The sequence below is a fragment of the Centroberyx affinis genome, unplaced genomic scaffold, assembly GCF_046629955.1.
Source record: "Centroberyx affinis isolate AG114_WGS23_722 - 3 ecotype Tasmania unplaced genomic scaffold, CSIRO-AGI_Caff_v1 ptg004051l_1, whole genome shotgun sequence".
In the NCBI taxonomy this organism is placed as follows: domain Eukaryota; kingdom Metazoa; phylum Chordata; class Actinopteri; order Beryciformes; family Berycidae; genus Centroberyx; species Centroberyx affinis.
The window spans coordinates 161,074-185,958 of NW_027281847.1; the positions used below are offsets into that span (position 1 = coordinate 161,074).

A 24,885-nucleotide genomic window follows, 5' to 3' on the forward strand; every position below is an offset into this window, starting at 1 on the left:
TTTTTGAGCTCATAATGAAGAATGCAGACAGGGATCCCTCCAAAAAAAAACATTATATGCCATGAAAAACTTGGGTTATATTTGAAACATTACAGTAAAACATTTATTTAGAGTAGAAATAGCATATAAGTCAAGAATCTTATTGGATGGATGGGTTTGCAGGCCTGTAACAGCTGCAGGATTCTTCCATGTGCAGCACAGTCATATTTTTTCATGAGCCTGGCTTGCAGGGCGAGACTGCATTCCCCGTGCAGCTCCCGAGCTTGAAAACTTTTAAGAAAACTCCGCTTTATTCATTCAGTGTGTATACCGCAATGTCAATGTCAGTGTATCCTTGGAGACTGTCTGAGCGGAACATGAATGAGACTAGAGCACTACGGCTACACACACACACACACACACACACACACACAAAATCAATACATTTGCTAGTGTCTGTTGTAGTCCCACACAATATTATGTGTGTTCTCGGTTTATATTCACTGCAAATATCCTTCCACTTCTTGAGGTAATTCATGAAGTGAAGATATTTCAGTTAAACCGGTCGCTGGAAAAGTAGCAGAGGTGGAGAGTAAATAATTTGCAGCAGCTCTCCAAGTGTTTTTTTTTGAGTCGGATTTTGGGGTAATGCTGCCTTTCTGAGTATGTTTAAGATAAGATGCGATGAAATTTTAATGATCGCTGTGGGGAAAGTGGGTCGTCACAGCAGCAAAATAGTAACTAGATAACAGCAAAGGAAACAAGAATGGAGCGAATGGGTGTGTATTCAACATAACACCGCCAACAATTACAACAGTAGAATGTATTAAATAGAAGTGGAATGAATGGAAAGTATGTATGCAGGGTGTGCAAAATAACAGCGGTAGAACATACTGATGCAAAAAAAGAATGAAAAATATGTATAATGAGACAATATATGAAAATATGCAGTATGTGCAGTGTGAAAGTCTTAATATTTCTTGTGTAATTCTGTGTAATTGTGTAAATACTACATTCACTTGAATACATAAAGTTTTATTTTCAGATAAGTGGGCACAGTCAGTCTGGACTTTACTGCCCCTAACTGATGCTAAAAAAAAAGGTGTTGATATAAAAAGGAACCATGCATCAACTAGGTCAATAGTTGACATTCAGGTGAATTTTCCACGAGCCATCTGGGCCAGTGGTTTTCAAAGTTACTGGCCCGAACACTGAAACTACTGGCCCGTTAGTGCGTCAGTACGTTTTGATGCTGCCACTTGGAGATGATGTGTTCTCATTCAGACTAGTCTAAATTTGTAATTCAGACATGTTAAATACAATTGAGTAATGATGCCATTATTGTTATGATAATAATTATTATGATTATTGTTAATGAGATATGGGCACTGTTGTTTTATTGTGCTTCAATCTCTGTACATCTATCCACCTGTCCCTTAAACAGAGCTGCCTCTCTACAAATCACAAAATCATGAATAAAGACTGATACTCCATTAGCCGATCAAATATGTGAAATAATAGCAGGCTGCATGTTTTTCATCTGTGACTTTATTACATTTCACTGAAAATTGGCATACAAATCAGATTGTAATATGCATGATTGATAAGTCAGGTTCAGAAAGGGAATCATTTCTGTCTCCTCAAAACGCACATCATCATAACAGATTTGTTACGGCGGAGGCAAAAAAACGCTCTGCGGGCCAATTTTGTTACATAAGCCTTGATGGGATTTATCGATGAACTTTCATTCACGCTGCTGTGACTGCCGTTTTCCACTCACATTAACTGGGAAGTGTAGCCTACACACCGGATTAACACAATTACCTTGGGAAATGTGCACATTTGCCAGTAAATGCATAATATATCTTGATAGTTTTAATTTTTTTTTTACTAATCTCATGCTGCATATATTTCCCATCCTTGGTATATTTCAGATTGAGAAAAACATTTTTGCCACTATGTGTCCTACTATGTCCTTTAAATTGTTGGTTGTGTTATGTTTTTATACCCCCATTTTCTATATTCTTATTTATATTCTATTTTTCTTTGCTGTTTGCTATTACTGTTACTGCTGCATCGACCCAGTTTCTCCAAAGGGGTTATTAAAGTTTCATCTAATCTTATCAGAGTGATTGCGATCCCACTCTCTTGACTTGCTGTGACATATCCTTTGTTAAATCTACCACAGTTTAAAGGTGCTGCGTGTAGCATTTTGTAGCATCAATAAATCATTACCACATTCATTTTGAGATGATATAATTATTGTAAACAAGTGAGACCATCACCGAGAAGACTGTCAGCCTCTACCAGTCTCTACTCTGTATTTTACATTGTGTGCCACCTGGTCGGATTTGGCGGGAAATCTGCTGGATTGCTTTACGGCACAGAACAGGAAGAAGGCGCTGTTCTTCCAGAGCAAACGGAGCTAAAGCTGGTGGAAGGAGTGAAAGGCTGATGGAAAATTCACTTCCAACATGTTTATCCTCTTCTTATCCACGCCAGAAAGGGGGCGGGGGGGACAAGAAGCAACAGGGTTTATGGGAAATGTGGTCTTAATTTTGAGAAACACTAGTACTAACAATACCAGTGCCATGAAATAGAAGGTTTCCAATTTGTTTATGATAATCATAAACCAAGATATCACAAATAATTTGACAATGACATGTTTTTCAAAAATGCTACACATGGCACCTTTAAAGTTAAAGTTTATTTCCAATTTGTGTTTCTTTCCAATCCACATCTGCCATCCAGCCAGTGAAGCTGGATGGACCGCTGGGCTTCTCCCTCGCCCATTACAGTTGTTAGCGTAATATTCCAGGTATGAGCTGCGTGTTAAGACCCTCTTACTCTGTCATGCTCGGTTCGTTCATTTGTTCAGCAGCCGGCGAGATTATTTTAATGAATTAATTGGGTTATGTGTTTAATATCCCCCCCCCCCCCCCAAGCCCAAAATATTTAGTAGGCAAATTATTTCCTAAGGGCAAAGTTTTAATCAGCGGCTATTCTAATGGAAAGCTTTGACCTAGAGCGGTTGTGCAAAAAGTGTGTGCTAAATCATACGCAGTGTGTTTGTGCATGTTTGTGATTGTGGGTTCAGCAGAGTAGCCTGTTGCAGATCTACTATTTTGTTAGGAAAGTGTGTGTGTGTGTGTGTGTGTGTGTGTGTGTGTGTGTGTGTTTGTGTCTGTCCCTCATGCAGCGTTCACCCAGAAGAGCCGTGTTCCTTCAGCCCTGCCTGAACTGCGGTGCATCAGGCCAAACGATGCAGTGCCCTTGAAAAGGCCTGCATGATAATCCAAGATTAGTGTGTGTGTGTGTGTGTGTGTGTGTGTGTGTGTGTGTGTGTGGAGGGAATGGGTGAGTTTGTGTTTTTGTGTGTGTGTTAGTTTGCCTGTGCGGAGAGAGTGTGTGTTTGTTTGTGTGTGTGTCAGATGCATGTGTGGAGAGAGCAAGTGAGAGATTGTGTGTGTCAGTATGCGTGTGGAAAGAGCAGGTTTGTGTGTGTGTGTGCACAGAGAAAGTGTGTGTGTGTGCCAGCATGTGTGGACAGAGAGTGTGTGTGTGTGTGTGTTTGTATCAGTATGTGTGTGGAGAGAGCAAGAGTTTGTGTTTATTTGTGTCTCTGTGTCTTTGTGTGTGCCTGTGTGTATCTGTGTGTGTGTGTGTGTGTGTGTGTGTGTGTGTGTGTGTGCGTGAGCGTGCATCTAACTGCTTTGGGAGGAAGTTTACTCTTGGAGAAGGGGATCAGAAGATGAGACACACCAGCTTTCCATCTCTCTCTCTCTCTCTCTCTCTCTCTCTCTCTCTGTCTCTCTCTCCTGTTTCTTTCTCCCTTCCTCATATTTTCTCTCTCTCTCTCGTTCTAAATCCCTTCTCCTCTCTTTCATTGTGGCGGGCTTCATTTATATGCAGACGTCCTCGATAAACAAAATGTCTGTCCCGAGTGTAAATCACTGTATCTCTCACCAGGGTATCCGCTGGTGCTTAAAAAGTCTGAAAAAGTCTTAAAATAAATTGTCTAACTTTAAAGGAACACAGCAAGCTTTTGGCACGTTGGTCAACTTACCTGTTAAGTGATGAGAACACAGACTAGGGTTGGGTATTGTTAGGATTTTATCAATACTATTAATTGATATACTATAAATTTTTATCATTACTGATGCCATTATCCATGCTGCTTATTGATACTGATAATAATGCTTGTCCATCTATTACTACACTCAAAAAAAAAAAGTGTGTCTTTTTTAGCATATTTGTGTGTCTTTGGGACAACACACATTTGTGTTACTTTTCAGTACAACATATGTTAATGACAATACATTTGAACACAATATATGTTGTTATTAATATGTCTTGTGTACAAAAGTAATGCTAGTGTGTGTTTATAAGATATACATTATATAAGTCTCATCACAAGTCAAAGTCAAAATCAACAAACAGCAGTTTATACATTAAATGATTATTGTAATAAAGCTAGTAAGGCCATATCAGACACTGTAGTAACCTCTCTCTCTCTCTCTCTCTCTCCCCCCCCCTCTGTTTCTCTCTCTCTTTGTCTTTCTCTGTCTCTCTCTCTCTCCCCCTGTTTCTCTCTCTTTGTCTTTCTCTCTCTCCCTCTGTTTCTCTCTCTCTTTGTCTTTCTCTCTCTGTCTCTCTCTCTCCCCCTCTGTTTCCCTCTCTCTTTGTCTCTCCCGGTTTCTCTCTCTCTTTGTCTTTCTCTCTCTATCCCTGTTTCTCTCTCTCTTTGTCTTTCTCGCTCTCTCTCTCTCTATCCCTGTTTCTCTCTCTTTGTCTTTCTCTCTCTCTCCCTCTGTTTCTCTCTCTCTTTGTCTTTCTCTCTCTCTCTCTCTCTCTCTCTCTCTCTCTCAGGTGGAAGGGATGAGCAGAAGGGTCTGACAGCAGTCAGAAGGATCCGCGAAGAGTACAAAGAGGCCAAAGGTAACGATGCAAATATGTCTACACACACACCCACACACACACACACACACACACACACACGCACACACATTTTTGCACTTTGTTTTGTTCTGCCAACGTTTGAAGATAAAGGGCAGAGCTGCAGCAGTGTGTCCCTCAGGCTTGTTTTTACAGGCTTTACCACACACACACACACACACACACACACACACACACACACATACTTGCAGCCTTGCAGGTATACCACTCACATGCACACACTTGTGCGTGCACACACACACACACACACACGCACTCCCACACACACATTTGCTTGCTCACAGCCATGCAGTCCACACACACTTGTAGGTATGCAGCTCATATATTTACACACATTTGCTCATAGCAATGCAGTCCACACACACACACACACACACACACACACACACACACACACACACACACAGAGCTCCCATGCTGGCTGTACAGTGGCTGTGGGCTCTCTTGTCCTACCAGGACTGAATAATAATGATAACGATAGTAGTAATGAGGTTGACTACCGCTACTGCCGATGTACTCCGAGGAGGAGAGGAGGATGAACAAGAGATACAAGGGGAAAATAAAAGAGGAGGGGTATGAGGAGAGGAAGAGCGGGAGAGGGGGGGCAACAGGGAAAAACACTGTAAGAGAGAAGAGAGAGAGATGGACTAAAGAGGAGAGAGAAAGACGAGGAGGAGGAGGAAGGGGAGACAAATGACAGCAAGGAAGAGATTTATTATTCCATTGACCAAAGGTTAGACTGGTCACTATAACTCGCATGTTGAGAAATGGATTCGGCCGACCTTCGCAGCACCATAAATTCCACCATATTCTTGTGACTAAGGAGCCTCATAAGTCATCCTTTGCTGTACCGAAGGGCCTTGAGTCTTTAGCGGCCCGCTAAGGCTTGTCACTAGCCCATTTTCCTCGGGGGGCGTGAAGTGATTTGTAATAATTGCGGAGATCATCTGTGATTTTAGTCCCGTGCGAATCTGCCATGCTTATAATTTGCAAAGTGATAATACTAGTTCTGTGTGAATAGGGCTTAAGACAATTTGGATTATATTATTACTACTAGTGGAGGTTCTGTAACTGTAATAAATAGGCATCTGTAATTTTAAATTTACAAGTCCGGACAGTAAAAAAATCCAGTGCCTATTGCCTATTGTTTGCCAGGTCATCTGATAATAGCAAACCAGTTGGAACTGACATCTCTGTAAATGCCATAATGTGTTATGATGAGAATTAATAATGTAATAATGTGTTTTGTTTTTGGCAGTCTGCAGATTGTCTAAGTTCAAATAGTCTAATAGTGGCTGCAGCACAGGAGAGTTGTGACCACGGTGTAATTATGTGTCCTGTCATGACACTAGACAGAAATGAATAGACTTTACACTGGGGATTACCCGCCCAAAACCAGAGACAGTCAGGCATGACCAATAGGGCCGGGCCAGTTTCCAGTTTCACTGGTGCGACACGGTGTAGGAGCTTCTGCCGCTTTGATTTCTGCACACTGACTGCACCGGCATTTGTCATTATGACAAAGATGATCTGCCAAATTAACTAATTAACAACGCTAAATGTATTAGTATGCAACATGAAAACATGATAAATATAGTATGTTTGTTTTATCAGGTTTTCTCAAGTCTGATGCTGGTCAAACTGTGAATCAGCAAGTCACCTTGGTTGTAATTGTTATTATAATATAATAATTGTTCTTATAATACCTACTGAACCTGTTTGGGTTGTCACATTTCACTGACTCTTGTGTTTATATTATAATATTGTACATGACTTCTGATTGTTGGAGCTAACTGCAGGCTAGTGTTACATTGTAAAGCATCCATCTGCTTCTTGATTTATATGGAATGATTGTTAACCATCTCAGGCCACAACGCTTTGTGAACACATATATATATATATATCATATATACCTTGATATGCTAAAATGGCTATCAGTCATTGGTTGAGAACATGTGATAAAGCAAGTGAAATCCCAGCTGACAACTCTAGCAACAAGTGGTAAAAGAACCAAGGAAATATTTTATATTTAGTGGGAAATAAGATCAGATGAGATTAATCTTTAATGATCCCTGTGGGGAAATTGGATGCTTGCGGCAGTCAATAGAAATAGGATACAACAAGGAAAAGTAGGACATAATTAAGAGTAGAACAAATGGGGGTATTACACATAACACAGCTGATAGTTCTGCCACTTGAACTTGTGGAGTAGAAACACATGAAAGAAAAGTGAAAATATATGACTTACAGCACATACGCAGAACACCAGCAGCAGCGGAACGTATATATACCGAGACAAATAAAACAAACAAAAACTATGTATGATAGGAAATGGAGCGCCACTAATTGGGAGCGGGCCCCGGTTAGCCCTGTTTGGCCCTGCAGCGGAAAGCGGGCCAGCTGGGTCCCTCCGCTGTGTCTAAGTGGCTGTCAGGTACAGCGACAGCGGCCATGTAGCCAGTGTCATTGAAGTCGATTTCCCTAGACGGGGCCGTGGTGGAATTGATTACTCCTTTTGTAATTGGCAGGCACTGAGGCATAGGGGACAAGGAGGGAGAGAGAGAGGGGGGGGGGGGTGTCTGTAGCCAGATGCCTGTGCCCTGAATGAGAATGTGTGTGTGAGTGAGTGTGTTTGGGAATGAGAAGGTAATGGATTCTCATTAGTATGTGAGGCAGGAGCTTTAAACATCTCTGTCCAAACGTCCTTTGGCACCCCTCCTAGTGTTCTCGCACGTTTTTTTTTTGTGTGTGTGTGTTATGGGGAAAGAGAAATAGAAGGAAAGAGAAATAGAAGGAGTCCAGCAAACTGGACCTCAGGCGGTCCCCGTGCGAAATGAGAAGCAGTTTAATCTCCACTATAACTTAATTCATTACACATTATGCCAATTAGAGAATGTATAAGAATGACTGGTGTAATCATAGGTTTCACTCTGGCAGTTGTTATCTGCCCACGTACAGTGTAGACAGTTCTACAATGTAATACTAATGCTGCCTTCAGGTGCTGTCGGAAATAAAGAAATTCCAGGTGAACGTGGCTTTGTCACCACGTCCAACTTAAACCAAACCCCTGGCTTTGTAACGTTACAAACTTTAACTGGACACTTCCAACATCACCTTGGCTTTCCGCCGTCATTCACCACTCATTTCTGCAAAGACTGAAAAAAGTCATGAATTGAAGCCATGTCTTGTTATCCATAACGCAACTTCTTCTATACACAGTTTTCTTTGGCTAACTCCACCTGCCAACGGCTTCCTCTCCAGTCACTACTGATAGAATGGCATGCGCCCTCTATTGGTGGACGTCTTCATCGCATCACAGTCCACTCTTGTTCATCTTAAACAGGCTTTTTACCTCCGCCAACGGTTATGTTTTCACCCCATTCTATCTGTCTGTCTGTTTGTTTGTCTGTCTGTCAGCAGGATATCTCAAAAAAGTTATCAATGGATTTTCTTGAAACTTTGTGGAAAGGTTGGTCATGGGGCAAGGAAGAACTGATTAAGTTTTGACACCAATTGGCCAAAGGGGGGCGTGGCAGTGGGCGTGGCTTCTCACAAAAAGGCATATAACATAGGAAGGGTTTCACCTAACACCATCAAACTTGCCTACAGTGTGGCTTATCAGCAGACAGAAGAAGAGGCAAACCCTCCATTTTTGGCCCAATCAAACAACATGAAGGCACTGGAGAGCTCATTTCCAGTTTAGACATAACCGCCCTGTCAATTTTTCCAAAATTTGGTACAGTGGTAGAAGGGCAGCTCTGATAGCCACTGAACAAATATAGTATTTTATTTAGTATTTAAGTTGAATTTTTGAGCAGATTTTAATTAATTTTTTTGTCCTTTATGTGCTGAAGAGACAAGAGCTGCAAATACTATTTAGCCAAGAGTTTATTTACAGTATATCACTGCAAAAGATGTAATAAAGACCTACTAGCACCCTAACTAGGAGAAATAAACTAAGAAAATAAGTACGAGCTTACAAGAAGCACTTGAATGCAGCATAATTCAACAACAAACATTTTTCCACATGGGTCCCTGAGACAAAATCTTATCAGATGGAGGTCCATGACCTAATGTGTGTGTATTTGGGAGTCCCTGACATGGACCCTGCACTACAGTACTGTTAGTCTGAGGGTGATGTGTCTGTGCACTGATGTGAACTATGACCTCCAGTCAGTGATCATCAAAAGGCAAATAGCCACCAATATGAACAAAAATTCATTTTATTTTCAGAAAAATATTAATCTATGCCCTTATTCCTCTTAAAAGACATTGTTTTCATGTAATTTACATCAGTTTGATACTTTTGACGATGATCTATATTATGTCTTCTCTCTCTCTCACTCTCTCTCTGTGTATGTGTTAGAAGTAGAGATGAATGTCAATGCAGTCTGACAGATCAAATTCTCCTGTTAAACATGTTGGTGCGGTCATAAGTTTATGAGTCTTGATATTGCATAAACGTGCTGTACCAATACAGTCTCAGCGCCTTGAATTTCCTAATAATACCAAACGGGTTTGTTTTCATTGCTGTAAAGTCTTCACACTACCAGATAATCTGCGCAGACCATCAGTCTCCCAATTGTTGGGATGGCCACATTTGGTGTTAATCTGCCTGATAATCCTCTAGTGCGCTCTGGGCCTGAGATAGAAAGTAACGCTGCCCTCAAGTGCTGACGGAAATATCAGATTTATGCATTGAGCGCACATGAACGACAACAGAGTTCTAAATGCAATGGAAAAGTGGATGTTTAGAGGGCGGAGAGCATGAAGCCATGTCAACAATTGATGTATTTTAGCATTATATTTATATATATAAGTTTTAGTCATCATGCATTTTCGTGCATTCTTTTAAGTTGTCCTCTGGATGTTGGAGACACAGCTGCAGATAGTATAGAACAATGTTTCGCTCATAAATTAAATAAAACATCAACGCATTTTCTCCTCCTCGGTTTGCAGTAATTGATTTCTAAAATGAAATAATAGCCACCAAAAACAGATTTGTTACAGAGTCCATTTTATTATTAATATTTCCAACCAAAACCAGTTGAAGTGGAACCCAGGACCACATCGGATCACAGTGTCAAGCTGAGCCACCAGGACGCCCTTGAAGGATAATAACTGATGATCATGTTCACAATTCGCTAGCATTTGAGCGTCTCTATTACACTGCCGACAAGCGCTTGTGGCCGTGACCGGCTGCGTTGTGTGCAGTTGGACTCTTTCAGTATCACATCACACTGGAGGCATTTAAATGTAAGCACCACATCTCTGACTGGCTGGGCCCTGGTTATCTGTGAGAGGCAGAAAAGTAATTTCATGTCACATCGCGCGCCAAGACGGCGTTCAGTGGAGTTTTGTTGTATCTGGAATGTAGCGAGTGGCCTTGTACATAGAATATGTACCTGAAGCAATACTGCTATTGGCTGTGTGAAGGTCAGCAATAAATGGGATTTCTCTGCTATTCATTCCAATGAAAAATAAAGCAAGGAAGCAAAAGCAACAGAATTGTATAGGAGATATAAAAACAGTGTAAAATATGATAAAGTAACGATAACTCACCACAGACACACTATAAGTCCCTATATTAATATTATAGGAATATTCTAATGATTTTCTGTTAGGCGTGTGTATTTACATGCGAGTGTGTGCTGTTTTGATTATGTGTGTGTGTTCTTTTCATGTATGAGTTTGTGCACCTGTGTAGCATGTAACTAAGTGTGTGTGTGTGTGTGTGTGTGTGTGTGTGTGTGTGTGTGTGTGTGTGTGTGTGTGTCCATTTGCAATCATGCTGCAGTGTATTGCCTGATAAACCACTGTTGGCAAGGTAATGAACTGTCCCTAGAACACCTCTATGTAATCCTATGGAAATATGCTAATGACTTTAGACGGCAATGAGGCTTAAGGCATTTTACTTTAAATTACGAACATGCAATGTATTGCGTGACACACACACACACACACACACACACACACAGATAAGGGGTATTTCTGTATTTTTGCCACAGGCAGCACTGTCTGTCCACTAACTTTAGTCACGGTGCACTTGAAAGTAACACATTCTGCCTCAAACCATAGGCCGAGATTAACAGTGTGAAGCTAGGGAATCTGTGTGTGTGTGTGTGTGTGTGTGTGTGTGTGTCTTTAACACACATTAAAATCTCAGCTTAGGTAACCAAGCTGCTCCCTTCCTGCAAACCCACAGTGTTTTGCCAACGTGCAATTTTCCAAAGCTCATTCACTCCAATTAACATTATTTTTAGATTTGCCTTTGTTTTTGCTTTGTTGGGTAATGACAGTAATTGAATCTGCCACTTAGCTTCTCTGTTGGAGTCTGTTTACAAAAGACTGTGACCTCGTTGGGGTGTGTGTGTGTGTGTGTGTGTGTGTGTGTTTGTACATGAGTGTGTCTTTGTGTGAGTGCGTGCATTTGCGCAAAAAGCTATGTTCTTGTGTATTATCTTTTATTGCGTGTGTGTGTGACATGTATGTGCCAGGGTCTGTTTGTATTAGAGCTGCAGTCTTTGTGTGTGTCTTCCAGCATGTGTGTGTGAATCATGGTGACAGCGCAGTGTATCAGCGCCACGCAGACAGCCCCACTATATTAACAGAATTGGATGTACAGCCGGCTTGGCTTGGGAGTGTATCATTCCATCAACAGTACAAGTCCAGGTTGACTGGGTCGCCAGCAAGCCTCCTCTCTCCTACATTAGCTGAATAAAAACCTCCTCGGTGGATCTCACCCTGGCACCATGCCCAGACCAAATATGCTTTGATACCACTGTATTGTTTTCACTTTATTAACAGACAGGGCAAAGTGAAATTATTTATACCACCTCCTCTGGGTCTCATATGAGGCGTTTATAGGATTTCAGAGGGGTTGAGACATCTCTGGAAAGTACTGTTTTTTTTTCCTCCTCCTTTTAGTATTCTAGTTAGACTTTATTCAGACAGTGGGATTGCAGCGAGGGAGACAGAGTAGGTGAGAAGTAGTAGATTTGATCCCAGGCCATTGGGGGAATACATGTGGCTCCATACGCAGGGGAATTAAACCACTTGCCTATCTCTAGGCACAAACAGCTTTGACCCCCTTTCTGCCTGGCATTAATAAGCATCCTTTGTATTGTAGAGTAAAAACACGTCAAATCCGGGTGTAAATGCACCCAAGACACCTTCAAGACCCGATTACCCATACCGCTTCCGGAGGCTGTCAGAGACGCATTTGGCCTCAATAGCAACAAAGCGTAAATGCGTTGTATCTCCAACTACCGAAACAGAACTAAACTTTAGAGCGCAGATCATAAATGTCAAAAATGGATCGTCAGGATACTGGTGGATGGGGAACCAGAGAGACGAGGTGTTTACTGTCAATTTGGAATGTAATTATTACGAGAAGAAGCGTTGGCATTCTGCGTTTTGGTGAGGGAAAAAGAAAACGGATTTTAATGTCTATGCAAATGTAATCCAGCTAAATCGTATCCAGACATGATGATACATGTTAAAGCCAGGTGGAAAGGGGGCGGGGGTGGGGGGGGGGTGGGGGGGGGGTTATATAAGGAAATTGACAGTCCACCCCTCATCCTTTTTGTGAAAAAAAAAACAGGGAGCAGAGGAAGGTGCAACAGCTTCCAAGCCAGGAAATGAATCATCTACTCATCTACTGTTAGTTGTGAGTAATGTGGAACATGCATTAGCGGTTTCAACTGTTTGTTTATTCATAACCTTCTGTTTCACATTCTGCACTACATTGTGAGTTTGGTACAGTATACAGTAGTATCCTTTGTACCAAGCGAGTTGAGCCAGGACTGACTGTTGATACATGACTTCTGATTGGACGAGCTGACAACAAGCTGTTGGGACTCATATATACCCAGTGTGCACCGATGTGACGGGAACAGTCTACAATCACAGTTAGTGTTCAAAACTAGGGAGCTGATGTGTGTAACGCTGTTGTGTAACGCTCACTAGTGTGTGATTGCCTCTCCACCCACATGGGACAAATTGGTGGGAATGTGAGGACCGAGCTGTATGTTTATCAAAGGGAATCGATGGGGAAAAAAAACTATCCGAGTCGACGGTCCACCAGCTCTGGACCAGAAGTAGAAATCATTCTTCCATTCTTCCATAAAACCACTTTTGCTTTGACTTTTGCTTCCTTCAAGGTTTCACAAGTCATAAATGTGGCTTCTGGTTCAAGTATTTCTGGTTGGAAATAATAACAAAATGGGCCATGTAGCGAAAGCAGTTTTTTGGTGGTTGATGTTTTACTTTAGAAACAAGGCAATAGTAAACATGTCGCCCCCCCCATGAATGATGTAGCCCCCCTCATGGCCAATCAAATATGTCACCTTGTTTTGACCTGTAATTATAGCACTCCCCTTGGGCCAATCAGTGTAATTTTGAAAATGCCAGAACGCAGTGGTGAGATGCATCACTTCTCCAAATTTCTTCAAAATCAAATCAGTTTGTCATTACGGTAGCCTCGGTGCAAGTGCAGCTCAAGCAATGCGAATGATGATTTTGAGTTGGAGACTCGATGAATGCTGGGTAATTATTGGTGTGTCTATGTTGCATTGTTGATGTTCGGGTCTGCAGTGACAAATTTTAAAAGATTGGGTTTATTCTGTAAAACAGACAAATATAATTAAAATAGTAGAGCAGTAGAGTGCAGTGTCTTTCCCCAGAGATGTTCCAACCGCCAACTCATTATGTAATGAACATTAAATATACGGTAAACTACAACAAATTAAAATAGATTACAGTACAAAAGGTGAGTATAAATGGCATGCAATGGGCTATAACTCTCTTTTACAGGTTTCAAATCAAATTAAATTACATTTCAATCATGTAAATATCTCCTGTTGCCCTTCAGTTATAATAACTGTATGTGCATTCCCTTGTTTCCATCCCTCAGCCTGACCCGGAGGTGGTTTATGGTTACTATGACAACGTGTCACAGCTGACCAAAACTTTAGAACAGTTAACTTCATCAAGACTTGAACATTTAACAAATATACTGTACTATAAATACATTTCTGAACATAACCAGTGCCATTCATGTAGGTGAATGAATTAGGTAAGCTATCATGTAAATAATACATGTTTAGTATAACGTCTCACCTGTAAAATAGATGGATATAATTAAAATAGAAGAACGGTAGAGTTCAGTGGCTTTCCCTAGAAATGTTCCAACTGCCTCCTGCACTGTTTTCACTCAACAGCTGTGTTACCAAGACTATGCTATAATAAATAATTGGGTGCACAATTTACCTATATACCACACATAGGACCCCCATGGTTTGGTCCCCCGGCATCTCACACACACACACACACACGTACACATGGACACACAGACAGAGAATAGGCAAGTGTATTGTTGTGCCGGTGGTCGGGTCGTTTGTATGCAGCTCAGCTCGTAATTACAGCATTTCCCACAGCGCTTGAAGGCAGCATTACCGGGCTCACCGGGCTCATACATAGTTTCAGATGATCCCAGCATGATAGGGACGCAGTCAGTGTTTCTGAAGACGGAGCTGAGGTTATTGAGTGGAGGTCGCTCTGCTTTATGGAGGACGCCGAGATCTTAATTGAGGGCTGGCAGCACCGGGCCGGAGCCCGATCGATGGCATTTCACTCCCAGTGTGCTTTCTAGATATGACTGTCCTGTCTGAAAGGCCCGGCCCCTAGGGGACCCGCTCAGAGGATGGGACTGACAGGTGGGACACACACACACACACACACACACACACACACACGCACACAGAGATGAGTGGCACGGCTAGGAGATACTATCAGACGCTATCAGACGTTCATCAGGGACGGCTGCACTCTCATCTGTCACAGCAGCCTTTTCCTCTCTCAACTCTATCAACTTTCCTGCCTCCTCCTCTCTCTGTCTTCTTCCTGTCTTCCTCCATTATGTTTGACCCTCTACAGCCTGTCTGGAGTCGTAGGGATGAGTAGCAGTATGTAGTTTTTCTTGTTGAAGGTCCAGATTGAGACATGAGATGTCAGACTCAGACTTTGTACTATAGTAGTAGTGTAGTAATTCACTTTTAAACCCCCCTAAATAGTCTAAAATATCCTCAGCAGAACATTACACACAGCTAAAACATTTGTATCCTGATGGTAACTGTTGATGACAAGGGTGTCAGTTTTGTTTTAAAGTGGTGGGGACATTTGGAGAGGGGTGTGGGTTTCCTCTACCAGAAGTTTTTTTTTGTTCATTATGTGCAGTTTCATGCATTTTTACATTATTTGGCATGAGTCTTGGCACCTGTAGAACTGAAGATCTTTTTAGGGATCCAAGTCATTATACTGCCGGAACCCAATTTGATGGTGTTTTTTTTTTTTTTTTTTTTATCATTATTTACCCTCAAAAAGAAATTAGGCCATATGACAAATACTCTGATAACTTGCAGGTATTGTGATTGACTGTTGACCTTTTTACCCCCAAATAGAGCTTTTCACAGAAACACTGTACAGTATACAGTTAATCTTAAATTGATAAAATTAAAGATCTATTGAATTGAATTATTTTATATAATTATTCTAATTTGATTCACACTTAGCACTAACAGCTGCATACATAAAATAAACATAGAAAAAGGCTGTAGTGAAGCCATGGGTGGTGCAGTGTCCTGTCTGGATTTGGGGTTTGGTTGGTCTCCCTGACCCTGGCTCCCTTAATCTCTTGCTGTCCTTGCTAAGATACTGATAGAATGGATAACAATACCTTTAAAAAAACAAATACACTTGTTTCATATTTTGCTAGCATTTCCCCATTTGAAGGAGACCGCACCTGGCTATAACTATTTTCTGCCACTTCCCTCAAAACTGGCTCACCTTCTCCCTGCCAGAGGAAACATGACATGACAGCTCTCAAAATAATATTTATTACACAATGGCCTTGATGAATACTTAATTCTGATTGGCTGGAGGAGTGTTGCAGATGGCTATGATATGACTCCTTATCACTGGTCTAAATGAATACACCATGTTGAGAGTTGCTTACAAATTGAATATTGTTGTGTACAAGGGTACCAGTTATGAGATGGGCTGAAAATAAGACAGAATGTCTGATTGTTTAACGTCGCCCGGCTTCCCGGTTGGGTGGACTTTTCCGTTTTTAAGCACTGTGATTGGCCCGAAGGTCCAAACACCCCTGGTGGTACTAGTGCAATAGTGCTGTAGTACTTTGGCACCAGGCAGTTAACTGCTACACCACCGGTTTGATTTTAATGAAACTTGGTGGGATGATGTGTTTTGTTACTGATTGGCCCAAGAAGTGCTTGCAATATTCCTGGGGGACAACATGTTTGTTTGTTTAACTGCAAAGCTGAATCTTTCCCTACCCCAATATAAGTATAGCAACACATTGCCCAGTGGGTGAAGGTCTTAGATATTTCAGTATCTGCTGTGTGACCATCAGTTAGACTGTACCACCAGGCGAGGGAGCATCACTCAGTACGAGGTGAGAGAGCGCCATTGGTGTTAGGAGCTAAGTGTCTGATGAATGTCTGACTCACTGACTGACCTGAATTTGGCTCCTTATGCTCATGTCTTGCACCGTGGGAAAAATATTGGTATCAGCCTTCAAAAACCCACGTCAGGCTAACCCGAATTTTAAAGGGTAACTTCGGTATTTTTCAACCTGGACCCTATTTTCCCATCTTTTTGTGTCGAAGTGACTAAAGGGGACAAACAGTGGACGTACATTGACGGTTCGCATTTGCCCCGTCGGATTACATTGCAGCCCGTTTCCCGGCTGCCGGCTGAAGCGATCTCGCTCAATACTGGACCAATTTCAAAAATAGTTGTCCCCTTTAGTCACTTAGACACAAAAAGATGGGAAAATAGGGTCCAGGTTGAAAAATACCAAAGTTACCCTTTAAGTCTGACGAACAGCTCACAAAGAGAATGTAAACATTTTCAGCAGTTTAATCTCCACCGCTAAGGTTTTGACGTCCTTTGATGGTGTTTCCATTAATTATTTTTTACCTTCAAAGTGCCTCCTCTTCTCAGTGTAGCAATTACACTTTCGACGTAATGCGGCTCTGATTGGAAAGCAACCCAAAGCGCACAGCGGTGACAGATTCTTTATCTCAATAAATATTCTGTCTGGAGAGATAAGTCTCCAAATGGGTCGCAGGCAAGACTTCTGAGTTACATTTCTAATCAAAGCAAAGCGGCAAAGTCTAATGGGACTTCAGGCTTCAAAGATGACAATGCAAGTGTCTGCTCACCAGTCATGTTATCATTGTGTGTTTGAGTTCATTTACATTTTCGGGCCATTTAGCTGACTTTCTTTTCCAGAGTGACTTATGAGTGCAGCAGTAGAATAACCTTCAATTCCGAGATCACCGACATTACAAGCAACCAGTAGTTACACACCCAGACAAATGGATGGAGCAAATATTCCTGTGTGCCTGGAATATTTGTGTTTCATAGAAGAAGTGCTAGGCAGTGAAATAAAAGCCAGTGGAGCAGGATGTGGGGAGGGAAGAGGACATAAAGCGTTTCTTTAAGAGATGAGATTTCAATTTACGGCCGAAGATAAGGAGTGACTGCAATCCTGTGTGGGGTGGGAAGGTCACTCCGCCAATGAGGGAGAAGAGCAGTGAGTTTCCTTCGTTTTATTTATGGCGACGATGGAATGAGTTAGAGGGGGAAGATACAAAGGAGCGGGCCCAAAAACAACGATTCACAGCCGGCCCAGCTGGGGCTCGGAAGTGAATTGCGAGACTGCGAAATTCTGGTTTCAATCAGGCAAATTTGTTTGAACAGTTTGAATTTTAAGCAGAATTTGCAGAAGTATTATTCTAACCTTGAATTTATTTGGATTTCATTGCATTTCTACCTTTACTTTTTACCAGGGAATACTGTGTGGGATTGTCTGTGTGAAATATTGCAGTTATATAACACCGGTTATGACCGACAGCATTTTTTAATACTGATTCCTTATAACACATTGCTATTCACAGTGATATTGTCCCAGCTGGCAATTTGATGTGATTTTGATCTATTAGTACCAGAGGGAGGAAATTATTTTCCCTCCCTCTGGTTGGGGTGCAGGGTCAGCCGGCTGCTGTAGTGTCCTTGGAGCAGATAAGGGTTAGGTGACTTCCTCAAGCATACCTCAGCAGGTGTGGACACATGGGGGATCAAACCTGGGCCCCTCCAGCTGAGGGGGGGACCTCTCAAACCACTAGTTCATCCTGCCACCAATTTAGACAAATTCTAAGTGTTTTTCCCAGGAAAGAGCTACCAGACCCCGGGTGTTTAGAACAGCAAATGTAAAAACTTTGAACTGGCTATAGGTTATCGGCTATTTATTTGAATGAAAATGTTGTGAATCATTATATTAACAGTGAAGCTGGCTGAGCACACAGCGCTGTTCCACTCGACATCAGATACTTTACACTCAGCTCAACCTGTCATAACACATCATGCTCCATAGACAAGACAGCAAGCGGTCCCATGTGAGCGTCAGGACAGACATTATACATGCACTTTTTCACTCACACACAAACACACCGACACACACGCACATGCACACACACACACACACACACGCTCAAACATGGTGACGGGGGAGAAAAAGACAGTGATCCTGACAGCCTGGTGCTGGTCCACTCACTGTGACACACACACACACTCCCACTGGTTAGAGCAGTGAGATGATGTGCCGGGACAGACACCATCCAATATAATCCCTTATCATTTACCGGCCATAGTGGAGGGAATTCTCATTGCAAAGGTTTATTACAACACCGTACATCATCTTAGCTCTCGCTTGGACATTAAAGGGCACGTTCATCTCAGTTGTGTGCACGAGAAACACGTGCACGGCTTTCTGAGGGTCCACAATAGTCAGACGCTCCATATTTCTTCATCCCAAAAGTAATTTCAACACACTCACGCTCACTTTCACACTCCGACGATAACAGCGCCCGGCCGTTGCTTTCTTTCCCGTGTCTTATCACACATTAGCCCTGATATAACGGTGTGTTAAGCTTTGATGGAGCTCAGGAGGAAGTATTAGGTTTGATATTATGTGCCGGAGAGAGAGTGGGGAGCGGAGCGCTGCCAGTGTTGTAGTGTAAGGAGCCGCAGAGCCCAATGTAAGAGATGATTAATACACGCTTTGATGTCTTACCACCGAAATGGCTAGCAGAAATAATCCGTTTACAATGGCTCTGTCTTGTGTGTGTGTGTGTGTGTGTGTGTGTGTGTGTCCATTCCAGTGGAGTTCGAGGAGCTGGACCTAGCCTCTCTGCAGTCTGTCCGCCGATTCGTACAGAGCTTCAAGGGGCGGGGCCTGCCGCTAAATGTCCTGGTCAATAATGGTGAGTGACGGACATTCATCGCAGCCAACCGCTATGTGTCAGGTTCACATGTCATGTTGGTGTATAAAAAAACTCAACTGACCCACAGATACTCCACCCACCACCCCGCTTCTCACAATATGGACACATAATATGGCCTACTTTTTCAGAATCTTTCAAATGAATTTGGGATTTTATACGTGGGATGATATATTTTAATTCAAAATATAATAAAAAACATCACTTTTGCCATTAGTTGTTGACAAGGTTTCCATTTCTCTCTGCCCACAAACGTCACATCTCAGCAACTTGGGGATCATCTGTTCTTTATATGGTTCATGTGCGATCAACTCGTAATTCTGATATTTCTGACAGCACCTTGAAGTCAACATAATGTTCATCTGTTAGATCGACACATTTATGCACAACACTATCAATCTGTTACTGTCCGCTCAGCGTACGAAAGGTAGAATGTACCAATACCGATTTACAAAGTAAAGTAAAGTGGCGAGATCGTGAGATGTGATGACACATACACACACACACACACACACACACACACACACACACCTGTATGGAGCCGGCGGGCAGAACTAACACACGGCGTGGGACTTCTCCAGATGGCCAGTCCGCCCCTGGTGTACACATACAGTAGCCTCTATCTGGCACGTTTAATAACACAAACACGTCTGACCTACCAGAGGATTTTGCGTCGCCATTTTCATTCACTGAGGACCACAGTCACACTGTAAGTCCCTATTGGAATAGTGTAGTGATGCTACAGATAAAAAAAAATACCATAAAGTATGATAAAGTCACTATAAACTCACCACAGACTACCACAGTCACACTGTAAGTCCCTATGGTCATATTACAGGAGTATTATTGTGATTTTTTTTAAATAAAAGGTGAGTGTTGTATTTTTATGAGAGTGTGTGCTGTGTTGTGTTTGCTCTGTTTAAGTGTATGTACATGAATCTAGCATGTTTAATAAAACAAGCACGTCTGACCTACCTAAGGATTTGGCATTTTTCCTAAAGGTATTATGCACCATTTTTGGACTACAGCCACACTTATCCTCAAACAATTACTGAATTATGCTTTTGTGTGCATGAATTGCTTGTGTGTGTGTGTGTGTGTGTCAGCGGGTGTCATGCTGGTTCCCGAGGGCCGGACCAAAGATGGGTTTGAGCAGCACTTGGGGGTCAACTACCTAGGCCACTTCCTGCTGACCTGGCTGCTCCTGGACGTGCTGAAGGATTGTGGGAAACGCGGTTCCTGCTCCCGCGTGGTCAACGTCTCCTCCTCCGCCCACCGGGTCGGCGAGATCAGGCTAGATGACTTAAATGGCAGGTAGGCTGATGCACGCACACACACACACGCACGCACACACACACACACACACACACACACAAACATTAAAGACATATTGTCAACTTAGAGTATCACGGTGCATATTAGCCTGTTTTCTTGTTTTCGTTACTTTTTATGTTATTTTTTTTTTCAAACTAGAAAGGCTGAATGGAAACGTCAACTTTCAAGTTCAAAGAAAGTTTTTATACTTGCTTGACATAGTGTAAACTATTTTATTTAGTTTATGCTATACTATTTTTTATATATACTGTATATATATATATATATATATATAATATATATATATAACTATTTGAATTTTAATTGTGGTGTTTTTTCTGACTTAGCTCCATTCTATGTTCAGCAACCCGATTATTCACTATTTGCATTTTATTTTTCGTGACATTTTAAAATTTGCTTAAATTTGGCAATTCAAGTTGCAAGGACAACAAGACCTTGCATACATACATACAGTATACACACAAAGGCACTTAAGCACACAAGCATGACTACCTTATATACTGATTTACAGTGCATAGAGCAGGGTGGAATAAGGTGTATTCATTCATTTATAACCTTTATTTAAACAGGACAATCACACTGAGGGCAAGGCTCTCATTTACTCATGGGCCCTGAGTAGAAAGAGGGCATGAATAAATATGAAAAGTTGTATAGTCGGATAAAAGACATCACAAATCAAGAAGCCTGTTGAAAGCATAAGGTAGACACAGCGAACAAGGATACACAAGCACAGAAGAAAGACAAGAATATTGCAGGGGAAGAAACAGAAGCCATTAACAGTCAACTGGCGTACGTGCAGAAATGATGGATCTAAAGTGAGAAATGGAATGACAACCGCAAAATTAAGGTTTTCTGCCAGATTATTCCATTTTCAGTGTGACCTCCCCCCCCGTTAACAAAATCATTCAATGTTTCCTTATCATTAGCCCTGATTCATGGCGTTCTCTCATACGCTGTGAACCTCTATCTTAGATGCTATTATTGTAATGTGCCCTTTTTTTATCAGCAAACATAACTCATAGAACATCACTCAAGACCTTTTTTGCATGCAAAGTCATTTGGCATACCTGACTCTCCATACATGATTAACTGATTTTGAGGAAAAAGCTGATGGAAAAACAAAAAATTACCTGTGTTTTGTTATATTTGAACAAAATGCATACAAAGCCACAGTTCATTGTTGTTCAAGTACAAATATGAGACAAAACACTCTACCGCTTTCTCTCTCTTCAGCCAGTGTTATTCAGCCCATGGCGCCTACTGTCAGAGTAAGCTGGCACAGCTGTTATTTTCCTCCCACCTGCAACGGGAGCTGCGGCGCGGAGGGTTCCCAGTGACTTCATGCGCCGTGGACCCGGGCATGGTGGACACCGCTCTCTACCGGCACCTCTGGACGCCCCTCCGCCTGGCACAGAGCGCCGCCGCCCGCCTGCTTTTCAGGGTAGGAGTCGCCACCTTCAGCCATTTGCATTATTCACACGGAGGCCATGTTTTATTTACGTCATCCTCGGGGTGGGAAACCCCGCCAGGAAGAGAGCGGAGCAGAGGGAAACAAGAGGCAAACTCAACCTGTCTTTGGACCAGGGTTTCCGTTAGAAAGTACCTGGAAGATTTCAATGTCCCGGACAAATGGGAGAAATTCCGGTCAAATATTATCTGTGTTTATTGAGCTTAAAGGCAGGCTATATAAAGAATGACATCATCAAGGCATGTAGATTTATAATATTTTTTATCGAAAAGTAGGCTACTTTTGCTTATACGTTATATTCCAAATATAATAAGTCCCGTCAATAGACTCACGTGCATAACACTATCTCTCTTGTGTGTGCATCACACACACAACGTTACCATGCAAAATAGAAAAATACGATCATCTACTATGAAAATTTGCACTTTACTTCCTGACATGTATTTTATTGCCAAATAGCCATATGCTTTCACCATTACGCAATGCCAAATGCGCAAAGTGCATGTCCCGTTAACCATCATCACACATTGCCAATTGCTAAATACGCAACCGACAATCAAGAAAAACAACACAGTAAATTTGTAAAAAGCACAGTCCAGCAAAAAGTCATGAAAATAAACTGGAAAGGCATCTTACCTTCACCCGACGCACACACACATCGCCCTTGATTGGTTAATACATTACGCTGCATTCAAAACAATTTAGTAAATCCTCCCCAGTTGTGTCTCATGTCACTTAAATCAACTCACGTAGTGCATTATTACTTTACTGAAAGAGACTCAAAGCTTCTCATCGGGAGCAGGTCAGGAGATAGACTGGGAGTAGAACTCAACCTGTTGCTGTAACTCAGTCTCAGTAAAACAAGGAGCACAATGTTCCAGTAATTGTGCTTAGAGGGAATTATTTTCACCGGACATTATGACCGGAAAGATTTAAATATGTCGGACTTCAACAGATTTTACCGGTAAAAAAACAGTAATTACCGGATAACGGAAACGCTGCTTTGGACTAAAAAAAATGAAATATACACTAAAATTATTCTTTGTTATGGTGGAGAGATGAGCAGAGCTGGAGAAGGTCCAAATGAAAAGCTACAGCAACTGGACTGAAGGGAACATTCATGATGTTGATCCACGCTAATGTTAGCAGTCTGGTGATTCATGTTGTTAATGTAATATTTTTAGTATTAGTCATTTGCTAACATTATACCTCATATCCTTAGTAGTGTTCCTTTCAGTTCATGTTGTTAATGTAATAGTTTAAGTATTAGTAATATGCTAACATTATGCCTCATGTCCTTAGTAGCGCTCTTTTCACTGTCAAATTGTTTATGCTAGCTGTGTCTGCTAGCTAACACTAGCTAGCGTAAGGTGATTTTAGCAGGTTAAAACAAATGTTAAAACAAAATCTACTCAACTAATATAATTTACTGTATGTAATTTGTTTAATTTAAAAAATTGAATTGGTCGTCAAGATGCAAATTCAGGTCAGCCGGTCAGGGGTCTGTCTGTACAGTATCAAACTGCCTCACTGTGTTGTAGACCACTTGAGAAAATCATGTCTGTTCTTTATTGAGCAGTATCTCATTAATAAACGGAAGTAAAGGTTGTATTGTTGTGCAAATCTAACTTGGACTATGAATCCTCACACCTTATCTGTGAACCCGGCAATCCTCTCATATTAAGAAAGAACTATCATCGCCACAGCTGTGCCACGGGATCGGACGTAATCTGTATTTGTCTTAATTCCTGAAAAGCTGCCTTTATGGAAATACCAGATTTCCATCCAACAGCAGTGATAAAGCGCATATCAAGAGCTTGCAGCCAAAAGAGCTTAGGAAGGTTTTCATTAACTTTACAACAGAGCCAAACTGCTTCCGCCCATTTGAAGTTTAAATCAGACAAAGACATTTTGATGCCTCATTTGGCTGTGATCTCAGTAGGATAAGATACTGTAGATCTCATCAAAAGCCATGTTTGTGGCACCAATCCCTCATATGTGCATCCCACCTCACTTATCAAAACCCTACCAGTCCTCTGAACAGACATATTCCATATATTTCAATAACCCAGTAACATTAGAGTCCAAATGACCTTTCTTCCTGGAAAGGGATAGGAGCTGTAATGTTAAATCTGGTTTAAGATCTGACTCATACTGTACTGGTGAACCACAGTGAACTGAAACAATGAACTCTACTGCAGACATTGTTCAACAATTCATTACACAAGATCACACACACACACACACACACACACACACACACGCACACACACACATGCATAGTCAATCCACATGACTGAAACTGGAAGTGCTGCTAAAATTAAAGCAGGCTTTTCACAGTGTGGATATTTTTAAATATTTCTTACACAGCTTAAAGCATTGGCCTCAGGCTACTGTTAATGTCCCTGGGACGTAATGGAAGGAGACGTGTGTGTGTGTGTGTGTGTGTGTGTGTGTGTGTGTGTGTGTGTGTGAAATGTGCAAATGTGTAATTGTCACAGGCAGTTGCCTCCAAGCATAGCCTTTTGGGTGGTTTTGCCCCGCATACACAAACACATTAATCACATTAACACACACTCACTGACAAACCACACACACACACACACACACCACACGGACACTGGTCTGTTAAAACACCTCTCATCTCAGGCCATAACATTTAAGTGCATGCCCAGAGCAGAGCCAAAGGCTAGAAGCGTGTGTGTGTGTGTGTGTGTGTGTGTGTGTGTGTGTGTGTGTGTGTAATTTCATAATGTGCTCAGAGGCTGTGGTCCTCACGTT

The 24,885-nt window shown here is 41.8% G+C and overlaps 1 protein-coding gene across 1 annotated transcript in view; it reads left to right on the forward strand.

Annotated features, from left to right (window-relative positions):
* Nucleotides 1-24,885, forward strand: part of LOC139663617 (polyprenol dehydrogenase-like) — a 32,232-nt gene that overhangs the window by 5,849 nt on the left and 1,498 nt on the right. The window contains exons 3-6 of the mRNA XM_071542340.1: nt 4,849-4,917; nt 19,182-19,283; nt 20,408-20,615; nt 21,870-22,077. Of these exons, the coding sequence (XP_071398441.1) occupies nt 4,849-4,917; nt 19,182-19,283; nt 20,408-20,615; nt 21,870-22,077 (587 nt within the window). The remainder of the gene's footprint in view (nt 1-4,848; nt 4,918-19,181; nt 19,284-20,407; nt 20,616-21,869; nt 22,078-24,885) is intronic.